Raw genomic sequence first — 12,276 nt, forward strand, 5'->3', positions numbered from 1 at the left:
TTGGGATGGACTGAGACATATGGTATGAATTAAAACATGGGATGAGACATTCCACTTGGAGGGAGCAATATCAATAATGACTGGTAAGTAATCCTTCATGTGAAGTATGTTAACTGTACGTGAACCCAGATAACACAAATCAAATCCCTAACCACCCCCTCAAATAGCAAAACAGAAACAAAGTAAAAAAATGTTATTTGAAAAAATTCAAATGTCATTATAATTTTAAGAAAACTTCAAAATATGTTCACAGTAACAGTTTAAAAGAAGCTTGTTAGAAAACACCTCTACAGTTTTAGTTTATTATACTGTAAAATAAACTAAGTATTTTAAAAATAAAAGGACTATGTTGACATTCAAGTACAACTGAACAATGAGTAAGAGGGAAATGAAAACATTTGATCTCACTAGTCACACCCCACCATTTAAGTCTGCAGGAGGAATGCTGTTTTAATAGAAAAAAATGTTAACACAATAAGAAAACTGAAAACAAAGAGTACAGAATGGAAGTATTTATAATTGATTAACAAAAGTATGTTTTTACAAAGGAATTAAAAAGGAGAATAAAGCCTCCTGTGTAACTTACCAACATAAAACGAGCAGTTGGAATGCAATAAACTTTCAGTCCATAAGCGACACAGTTCACTTTCAGTTAGAGCTTCAACTCCATAACAAGCTTGATATTCCACTTTGGGTAGTACATAAACTGGAAATTGCTGAAATGCAAGGTTATGCTTTTTCAAAGCTCCATTAATTTACTTTTCATAGCAAATACATTTGCCTATATAGTTCTGCCACTTTCAAAATACTTTCACGTCATCTTATTTCATCCGTTCGGATACAGTAGAATTCGAGGTGGACAGGTAAGACATCCTGAACCAACAGCTACCTGCCCCCCATCTCCACCCCAAATCCACATACCTCCCTACATATGCACACATTTTATCAGGCTGTGTAAGTGACATTAGAAACCTGGGAACAGAGCCTATAACACATATTTGCCCAAAGGTTCAAAGATGGATGCTAGGAACCAAAGACTTATACTATTAATTCTCAGAGGATAAAAAAGGAAAAAAATTTTTGGCCCTTTAAAGCATTAAACACATGGTCTCAGGCTCAAATGCTCTGACTAGCTTGTTTTCATTCTATGAATGTATAGGCATTAATATCTACATTAACACCTGTCAGTGTCCTTATCTTCATTAATACAAAGGCTTTGTTCCAAACATTAAATACCTGGTAAATTATCCATTTAGAGTTTATTGGTCAGGACATTAAATAGATTAAGTAAAATAACTGTGGCCATGACTGGTCTAAACGAGTATATGCAAAGATATACATGCTTCTGAAATAGTATGTTAGTCATGTTCACTATGCTCATGTTATCTCATTTCTGTCAAAGAATATTCTACTTTTAATAGTAGTCTCTTCATTTGCAGCTGCAGAAGGAGAAATACATGATTCAAGAAATTTATTCAAAGTGATATGGCTAGTTAGTACTTTTGAAATTATACTAAGCTGTCACTATTCATATACTTGAAAATATTTCATAAATGTTTCAGAATTCCTGATTTTCGCAAAGTGGCAAATTTAGTGTGCTTGGAACAATGATGGTGGTAAGAACAATTCAAATCCAGTAAAATTTTTCTTAACAGTAAGCTTGGTTCATAAGATTACCTTTGAATGTTGTAAAACTCTTAAAGCAGTGTTTCTTAGATTTCAAAGTGCATATGCATAACCCGGGAAATAGCTTTTTTAAAATGCAGAATCCGAGATGAAGAACAAGGTTTTTCTTTTTTTAAAAATTGAAGTATAATTAACAGTGTTATATTAGTTTCAAGTGCACAATATAATATTCCAACAATTCTGTACTTTAGGTTTTGCATATTTAATAAGCTCTTGTTCCAGGGGGCCAAACCTCAAGTATAAGGCTCCTACGTGTCTTCACATTTAAAAACAAATTACACTGTGATAAACATAATTTTACTGCTAAAAGCGTTTTATTATATAATAATTCTTTGGCAATTGGTAGTCCACATTGACAGTTGCTTATAGTTGCAACTATAAGCTAGAGATAAGGAAGGAGAGGCTAAAATGGTTGAGAAATTTGCTCAGGGACAGAGTCAGTTTACAGCAGAGTTGAATAACTGATAGAGAAGATACTCCTTTTGGATCGTGAGTAAATTTTCCTTGATAATACTGCCGTATCTATAAAACTAAGTCCTGAATCTGGTTTTAATTTCTGTGTGTATTCTACTGCCATCTCCAGGAAGCCAAGGGAAAGAAAAGTCTGGATATTTTATGGTATTATTCCAAAACTAAAGTGAAATTTTAAATACAAAGTTTTCAAACTATAAAAATTAAATTTACTGGAGCACCCAGGTAGCTCAGTCGTAGACTGTCTGACTCTTGATTTTGGCTCGGGCCATGATCTCACAGTTTGTGTGTTTGATCCCTGCAATGTGCTCTGTGCTGGTGGCGTGGAGCCTGCTTGGGATTCTCTCTCTCCCTCTCTCTGCCCCTCCCCTACTCACGCGCATGTGTGCTCTCTCACTCTCTTTCTCAAAATAAATAGGTAAATTAAGAAAAAATTATATTTACTCTTCCTTTCTACCTTGAATAGTAACTCCTATTTTCCCCAAATGAAAGTTTTTATTGGTTCTGTCTTTCAGTTACTCATATAAACCTTTCTAAACTTTTACATGAATTCCTAAATAGATACTTAATAGCTAGTATCAGAGGTTGAAGAGACCTTTAGGTATTTTAAAGCTTTATCTAAACAAGTTGGTTTTTAAGTAGTAAATATTAATGAGAATGTTTTCTTACCTAGAGTTTAAATAGGGCTACTTTAAAACTTCTCAAACTAGTGCTTAAATTTCCCTGAAATAATTTCTTCCTTAATAACACCCTCTTCTCTCTCATCCCTCAATTCTTCTTGTTTATAGAATACCTGTTTATTGTGTTTCTAGGATATAAAACATTTGGGAGAAACAAGTAAGTCAGACATGATTCCAAGGGAAATGCATTCTACTAAGGGATTTTAACCATGTGTACTAAACTATTACAGATAATAAAAGGTACAATATGATAAGAATTCACTGAAAATTTTACAGTTTTACTCTGGTTTTGACATAATCAAAAATATAAGGCTATTTATATTCTATATCTAAGGCTATAGATATTCTTTGGGGCTTGACTATTTTGATATATTTTGATGAAGGGTGAATTCTTAACTATAAAGTTGTGTCTCAATATTTACAAATTGCATTTTAGTCAAGTGAATGACAATGTCCTTAATAGGTTATCTGTTTCAAGAATTAACTAGGTACCCAATATATCCCTAAAGCTATTCTTTCTTAAGAGATACTGGCCACCAATAGTTACTAACTGCTGGCAGCTGGGAGATCAATACAAAGTGCTAAGGGTACACAGGGTAGCAAGTGAAAGAAATGAGGTTAGCTCCCAAATAAATCAGAGAGATAGTAAAAATTACAGAAATAAAACACTGAAAACACAGTCCATAGCAATGACACATATTTAAGACATTCATGCTATGGCCATTAAATTGATCACAGTTAAGTATACACGAGAAGGGAAAAAAATAGCAAATAAGGTAAAATCTTTTAATTTAGAGAATATTAGCCTTTATTTAGGAGCAGACTAAAATAAAATTTTTAGTATTCTGTCATTCCTTGACTTTCTCTTATAAAAAACCCTACTACATACATTTAATTCAAAACCATTTGGTTTCTAAAATTTCAAGTCTTAACCACTGATAAAAACCAAATTATGAAAAGAATTAAAAAATTTATTCACAATCTTCCTTCTATTTAACAAAGGATAACAGTATCATCAAGCAAAAGATCCTCCAAGTCCACTAGATTCTGCTGGACAAAGATCCTAGATCCTGATGGGTTCCTTTTAGAATTTTTTCTTGATAGACACTGCTATTAGCAGCTTGGAAAGGCTGGCACTTCCTCCCTCCCTTTCTTTTCTTTCTCTCTCTTTCTCCCCACCTCCCTCCCTCCTTCCTTCCTTTTCCCAGTTCCTCCTTAATATGACAAAGTAGTAATCAGGGACTTGATCCACAAGGGTCAATACTAAAGCATCACTAATTTTGATCACCTGATTCCTAGCTGCAACTATAATGACATTTTAAAGTGATCACTAAGGATTCTTATTAGGAGGTAGGTTAGAAAGCAAGAGACAGAGACATCAAAATTAAAAAAAATACACACACACACAAAATGACAAATGTACACAACGGAAAAAATTCTCTTATGTAAAAATGAAAGACATCACTATAATCAGTTATAATATAGAGGCTCCTCTTTACCAGAATTCAGTGATCACACAAAAAACAAACTAATCTCAAAGACAACTTCAAATATCAAATACAGAAAACTATTTAAGAACCAATTACTCAAACTGTAGTAAGAACTTCTTACCTGAAAAAAATTTTTTACATCAACCCTCCTCCTCCTCCCCCCACCAAAAAAAAAACAACAGAGGAAAAAGAAGACCAAAAATGTGGCCTTTTAACAACTCTGGGAAGACTTCAAATGTGTGTGAAAGTGCACCTGTCAAGATGTGGTACTTCTAAAATGAGTCAAGAAGATCCCCAAAGTAAGAGAGAAAGGGGCTAAGTCGTAATGGAACTCCAAATTCACAGAAAGCAGGAATATATGTGCCAGCCTAGGTCAAATCTATGATGGTGCCATTTTTCATAAAGTTTATAAATTCCATGCAAGAATGTTACGAGCATTCATGAATTTTATATTTAACACTTTCCATTTTCCCTTGTTAAAAGTGCTTTCAGTATTTTACTAAAAAAACAATAAACAAAAAGCCTCAGCTCAACCTGGAAAAATTCTAGAGTGACCAACAATTTAAAATTAAACTTCATAACAATGGCATGTTAAATATTTGCTGATTATCTACTTATACTACCACATCCTAACTCCCGAGGTAACAACTTACTCTTCTGATTTTCTTCCGTTTTTTAGAACGTGGTCTGGTCTCTATCCTCTGGACACTGCATCGCACAAGTAACAACAGGTCTTGCAGGCTAAATAACTTGTAAACAAAATTTCCTTCCTGCGGAGCTACATATTCTGTTGTATCTTCAACATAGTCCTGAAGTTCATATGGCAATCCTTTAAAAATAATTATATTTCTCATTTTTATTTTAAAATACATTAGCTCTTTATCCATCATAATTCAAAATAAAATAATTCCATTATCTAATTTTAGGTTTCTATCAACTATACTTTCTATTTCTCTGAGTTGAACATTCACACTAGTACCATTTCTGTTTACTTTTACAGGAACTGCAGCCAAGAGCTGAAGTCAAAACTTTTACTACCTTCATTAACACCAATGTTAAATTAGTGAAACAACATATGAAGCAAGAAGAAAAAAAGTTTTAAAAAAAGTGATGTCATTTTCCCTAACCTGCTTTTCAACTGAAAAAAATTTTTTACATCAACCCTCCTCCTCCTCCCACCAAACAACAGAGGAAAAAGAAGACCAAAAATGTGGCCTTTTAACAACTCTGGGAAGACTTCTCAGGCAGAGCTGAGATGCAACTTTATATCTATCTCAGAATGTGAAAAAGTATAAAACTCCGGTCTGACACCACAAATTAGTCAATTTTGAACTCATAAACGTTGATGATTATTTTTGATCACTTTCCCTTCATCATTCCAGTGAGCCATATCACCTGCAGCTACAGTAGCCACTGTACATGTTGGATAAACAGTACACTGAAAAATGAAATCTCAATGACGATGTAAAGATTATGAGACAGGGGGTGCCTGGGTGCCTCAGTCAGTTGAGCATGTGACTCTTGATTTCGGCTCAGGTCATGATCTCATGGTTGTGACACCAAGCTGCATGTGTCAGGTTCCGTGCTTGAAGTGGAGCCTGCTTAATATGTTTTCTCCCTCCCTCCCTCCCTCCCTCCGTCCCTTTCTCTCTCTCTCTCCCTTCTTCTGACCCTCCCCTGCACTCTCTCTCTCAAAAAAAAAAAAAAAAAAAGAAAAAAAATATATATATATGAGACAGGTTATAACAGAGAAAGTGAGGGAATGCGGGAGAAAAACTGAAGGATAAGGAAGAGGCAAAACAGTTAATACAAAGGTCTTTGTAAATATTTACTTACGTCCTTTTGGCTTCTGAAACGCAGAAGGCCAAACAGATTTTGGCCAACTAGAGGCATCTGAAGGAGCAGAGGATTGTTCAGAAGGTGGAGTTTGTTTAGAATTTTCCAAATTCATTAAGGGCAATTCAGGTATTTTTCTGGAAATTGGCTTTAGGAGTTCATCCTGCATTTTTAAAATTTCTCCAACTGGATCAAATTTTTTATATACTCGTTTGATAGGTTTTTTTAAAACACATGACTCTTCAGGACTACAAGTAGCATTAGTCTGGTTTCCTACAGAAGCCTGTGTGGAAGAAGAATTGGGGCTAGCTGGTTTAGAATTTAAATTAGAATTCACATCGGCTGTCTTTCCATTACTATTATTTTGACACTCTGTGTCAATGATTAAACAGTCTTCATCTGTATCACTATTGCAAAGAATTACATCTTCACTTCTCACTGCTTCTGATGTAACAGTCTTTTCCTTTGAATTGTCTGTGTTCTCTAGAATATTTAGTTTTTCAGGGACATATACTGTATCAGTAGCTATATCATTTTTATTAGAGGTTTCAATTTCTGTAGAACTTTCTAACTGTAAGGAATCAGACATTTTCAAGTCACTATCTTGCACCAAAGACTTCTCAGGATTTGATGCCTTTTCACCACATGGTACATATCCCTGATCTTTATTTTTGCACTCTTCAGGGCCACCATCCATACCAGTCATGAGCTGTTTCTCCTTTTGCAACTGTTCCATCAGAATCTGAGATAAACTTCTAGAATGAGCAGAAATGTCTGGAGCAGTTGGTGCCACAGATGTGGTTGCTGTGCTGGGAGCTGTGGGGGTATCTGTTGTGTTGGGTACTGTGTAAGTGCTTGCTGGACTTGGTGACTTTGATGGTTTGGTGGTGTTTACTCCAAAAGTTTCAAGTTCTGTGACGTCACCATCAAAATCCAGGTCCAAATTTTCAAGGGTCTCAATTTTTCGGCACTCATTAACTTCATAAGACATCTTAAGAAAACATATTGGTAAACTATTAATAGATATTCCAGGACAGTCCTCACCTATCTCTTAATGCCTCTACACATCACATAGATAGTTCATGCTCTTTAAAAGGAGAAAGAAATGTCTAATGGCTTTGAAAGGTTCTTGCTTAAGAGGATGATAAACTACTACCAACTAACTGATTCAACCTTACTTTCCTACTGAAATGTTGATGAAACAAAGACAAATTTGTGAACCCCCACATCCCAAAAGCAATTTCCACTCATCGAAAAGAGAACCACAAAGAACAAATGTGGGGCCAAACAGAAATGCAAAGGATTTTCACTGATACCCACTGTATATACACTGTAATGAGGTGACCAGGAGGAAAGCCTCTTTGCCCCTATGAGGAAGCTGCTTTCTACCGCAGCTGGGGAAGCGTCACCAGCCTCCAATGCATCCCTAACATCAACAATGACTTTCTACACCTACTCAGAGAAAACAACTCTTCTAATATGGACAGGAAATGATTTTATTGTATTCTGGGACATCAAATCATTTAGGTTATAGTTTTTCATGTATTGTTTTGGTAACGGAAGAACTATAAACAGGTCTAATTTATTCAAAAATAAACTGTCCTCTCCCCAAGTAGCAATAGATCTCTCCTCAATCTGGCAAAGGACTTTAGATAAATACCATAAAAATTTGGTTACAAGCTATACATACCCACTAGCCATACAGGTTAGAATCTGAGAGAGAAATATTCTGACAGTAATCATGCAGTAAAAAAGAACAACTTATGTCAATTATTCAACTTCTGTGAACCTCAATTTCTTCATCTCTAAATAGTGATAAGAGGGTCATCTTCTTGGATTTGTTCTAAGGATTAAATGAGAACTTGTATATAAAAAGTTCTTACCATAGTCCCTGGTACATAGTAAGGAGCTTCTCAGTAAACGGTAGCTCTTATTAAAACAGGCCACCAGATTTAGTAAAAAAGTAAAAAGTAAACCATAAGCTATTTACATGAGGCATTCTTAGACAGAAAGGTTAAAAACAAAACAATGGGACAAACATCAAGAAACAGAGATAAGAGATAGCAATATTAAGTGTTCAACAAAGCAGAATTCAGTGCAAAAAACATTAGACAGAAAAAGGAATCCTATGTTGAAAAAAGATGAAATCCATTAATAATGATTTTTCACATGCCAAATAACTTCAAAATATGGAGTCAAAATTGAAAAATAAAAGGACAATCTGACAGAAATACAATTGTACTTGGTCAATAATATACTATTTCTAAGTAAAAACAGGGATATAGAAAGTACATATAATATTAAATGATGTATGAATGACTGAAAACATATACACAGACTGCAAAGATATACCTTTTCCCTCCCAAGAATCCAAGGGGCATTTCCAAAGATGGACTATAAATTAACATACAAAGAAAACATCAATATAGCACAAAGCAGAATCTGCTAAGATCTTACTCTCTGTTTAGAAGGAAATAAAATTGGAAATCATTAAGAAAAATGTAAATAAACAACAATAAACCCAAGCACCTAGACATTAAAAAACATTCCCAATTATTGGATAAAAGAATTAAAATAATTGCAGAATAGTTAAAAAGCAACAAAGAATAGAACACTAGAGATTAAAAATCGGAAATATCATTCACAGCCTTTTCAAGATATAGAAAAATAATACTATTATAATCATAATAATAAAGTGAAGAAATTTAGTAACTATAAAACAAAAAATCAATGAACTGAAAAACAATGGTCTCATCTCTAATAGAACAAACTTAGGTAAAATTTTAAATATCATTTATCTGTAAATACTTCAGTATGTAGCTGTAAAAGGATTCTTCTCTAAAGCATATCATTAATTATATCAATAAAAATTAATAATTTCTTAATGTCATAAAATAGCTAATCAGTGTTAAAACTACCCAGCCTGATAAATGTCTTTTACAATTGTTAACTGGAATCAGGATCAAGATCCCTACACTGTATTTGTTTGACATATCTGTCAGTTTTGATTTGTCAAATGCCTCTCTCCCATACTCTGCCAACTCCCACATCACCAGATATTTGTAGAAAAAAAAAAAAATTAGTTATCCTACAAAAATTTCTAATTCTGGATTTTAACTTCTGCATCTCCCTGATGTCACTTAACACATTCTTCTATCCCTTAAATTTCCTATTAAAACAACCTAGTAGCTTGATTAGATTCAGGTACAATTTTTTTTTTTTAATTTAAAATACATATTTATTTATTTGTTTTTGAGAGACAACTTGCGTGCCCACAAGCAGGCACAAGCGGGGGAAGGGCAGAGAGAGAGAAAAAGAGAGGCTCAAGCAGATTCTGCAAGCAGTTAGCAGAGAGCCTCACATGGGGCTCAAACTCACCAAATGTGAGATCATGACCTGAGCTGAAATCAAGAGTTGGATGATTAACTGAATGAGTCCCTAGGTGCCCCACGGGCAGTTTTTTGTTGTTTTTAACCTGAATATGGTAGTATTGTGTACTTTCTACTTCAATCAGGAGGCTAATAATGTCTCTGGTTGTCTTTCTTTTTGTGATACTATAATTGATCTATTGAGTCATCAAGGGTCCTCAGCTTAATCTACCCACTATGAAACACCTCACTGATCAATTTTAGCAGCCATCACTGATGATCACTGTTCACAAGTTTATTTAGTGTGTGTGTGTGTGTGTGTGTGTGTGTGTGTGTGTGAGAGAGAGAGAGAGAGAGAGAGAGAGAGAGAGAGAGAGAGAGAGAAGGGGGGGGAGAGAGAGAGAGAGAGAAAGGGAGAGAGAGAATGCCAAGCAGGCTTTGTGCTGTCAGCACAGAGCCTGGCACAGGGCTCGAACCCACTAACTGTGAGATCGTGACCTAAACCAAAATCCAGTTGGACGCCCAACCGACTGAGCTACCCAGGTGCCCTGATGATCACTGTTTAGATTCATTCACTATTTTATTAGCTGAAAAATGGTGACAATCACATTCTATCATTACCCTAAATATAGATTGCACTGGAAAGGCAAGACAAATATCTGGTATTTTTTAAACCAGTTTTTAGCATGACTTTATGCACTAACACCCTCCAAAGGTGACTAGTACTTTTTAAAAAATTATCATTATGAATTCATGGGTTTTAACATATTTTCTATGTTTTATTCCATTGCAGCCATTCTTTGTCATGTCAAACTGACACATCTCTGGTCAACAGAAAACCTTTCAGTGGCTCTGACATGTTTGTGATACTATTCCAATATTATTACAGGGCTTTTACTTAACTTCTTTGATTGGCATTTACTATCTCTCGTATCTCCAAAATTCTTGGTTCCTAATATAAAGGAACCATGGAAATTATCTAACATGCTCAAAAATCACAAAAGTAGTATCATTACTAACAATATGGTTACTAAATGCAGTTTAAGATTTTTTGGCAGCTCTTTTTGAACTTAGGATATAAATCTTTTGGGATGTATGGTCAAATTAATGAGTTTCAAATCATTTAAAATAATTCACTGAGTGGTTAAACTACTAACTTGATATATTGTGGATTAATTTGTTTCATTTCAGCTTAGGTTGGCTTTTATAACATCCTAAAAATTTGTTTTACAGACATATAAAACAAAAGTGATTCAAAAGTCAGAAGTATAAAACAAAGTACATTTAGAGAAATCTAGTTGATATCCTGCTTCCCCTACTTTGTTCCATACTTCTCCCAGTTTTAGGTTTATTATATGCAGGATTTTTATTCTTTTTAATATAAGCAAGTCAGTTTATGTGTGTATATATTTGTATTTCCCCATTCATAAATAAATAGTAGTACATTACACAAAATGTCGTCTTCTTTGCGTTTTTCACTTAACAATGTATCTTGGGTATCACTCTGTAGATTCCTGTCTATAGTTTTTTCATTCCTTTCAATAGCTGCACAGTATGCTGTCAAAGACATACAGTTTATTTAATCAAAACCCTTTTAAGGGACATGTGGATGGTTTCCAATCTTTTGCTACTACAAATAGTGCTGGAATGAATACTTTGCATATACATTTTACTCTTTTCCTGGTGTACTTTTTTTCTTTTTAAGATTTTATGTTTAAGCAATCTCTACACCCAAAGTGGGGTTCAAATTTATAACCCCAAGATCAAGAGACATACGCACTACTGACTGAGCCAGCCAGGCGCCCCTCCTCATTTACTTCTGAGCTACATTTTTGGAATTGAGATTTTTATAGTAAAGGATGAACCCATTTCATGTTTTGTGGGTACATCTTTCTTCAGATGATTGTAGAAATGTTATAGCAATTATCTTTTTTTCTTGGAATACCTTTGTAAGAGCTTCCATCAACAATCTTCTTCTGTTGTTCCTCTTTAATTTGGATGGATTCTCCTGTTCCTGGACAATCCCGTGTGAGGGCAGGCCAAGTCAGCTTTCTGAGCTTCATGGCTCTAAGCTCATGTTCCACTCCTCTACAAAGTATGTACGAATGTATGTATGTATGTATTTATATATAAGTGTGTGTGTGTGTGTGTGTGTGTGTGTGTGTATAAAATCTTAAGTACCTTCTGATATCTGCTTTCTCTATTCCCCTCGTCCTCAGCTATAGGAAAACTTCTTTTCCTTACCTTTAATGTCCTTGTTATGCTCAGTATGGACTGTACTACCAGCCTGAATGAAGGCTTTTGTCTGGGAAAGAACTTTAGTTGGTTAGTTTCTAGAGTTTTTAGGGCCCAGGTCATCCCACAACTCTCTTTATTTCCTGAGTGTCCCTGTACTCACCTACAGATTAGAGCCTATCCACATTATTTTCACTTTTGTTTTTCTTCATTCCCTCCTGCATCTTTTACCATGCTCCTTCTGTCTGGTATTATTTTCCTTGTGCCTGAAGAACATCCAACAGAGGCGATCTGCTGGTAGCAAAGTCAATTTTTATCTGAAAATATCTTTGATTTTTTTATTTACGGATATTTTCATGGATTAGGTAATTTTAGTGTAGGGGTTATTTTAGCACAATATATTGTTCCCAGCGTCTTCTGGTTTCCCTTGTTGTTACTGCAAATTACTTGCCAGTCTAACTCTCAGTCCTGTACAAGTAATGTGCCTTTTGTTTTTCTGGTGGCTTTTAA

The 12,276-nt window shown here is 34.7% G+C and overlaps 1 protein-coding gene across 9 annotated transcripts in view; it reads right to left on the bottom strand.

Annotated features, from left to right (window-relative positions):
* ICE2 (interactor of little elongation complex ELL subunit 2) overlaps window positions 1–12,276 on the bottom strand; it is a 63,242-nt gene that overhangs the window by 26,321 nt on the left and 24,645 nt on the right. For 8 of the 9 annotated variants that reach the window (XR_015252683.1, XM_086710835.1, XM_086710836.1 and 5 more), the window contains 4 exons: window positions 8,516–8,557; window positions 6,164–7,154; window positions 4,981–5,156; window positions 587–716 (listed from right to left, as the gene is read on the bottom strand). Coding sequence is in view for 8 of the 9 variants with exons in the window: in XM_086710835.1 (XP_086566961.1) it covers window positions 587–716; window positions 4,981–5,156; window positions 6,164–7,154; window positions 8,516–8,557 (1,339 nt within the window). In the remaining variant the exon portion in view is untranslated. The remainder of the gene's footprint in view (window positions 1–586; window positions 717–4,980; window positions 5,157–6,163; window positions 7,155–8,515; window positions 8,558–12,276) is intronic. The other variant, XM_025919568.2, reaches the window with a different exon arrangement.

This window comes from Puma concolor, chromosome B3, assembly GCF_028749965.1.
Source record: "Puma concolor isolate L17-30 chromosome B3, mPumCon1.1.hap2, whole genome shotgun sequence".
In the NCBI taxonomy this organism is placed as follows: Eukaryota; Metazoa; Chordata; class Mammalia; order Carnivora; family Felidae; genus Puma; species Puma concolor.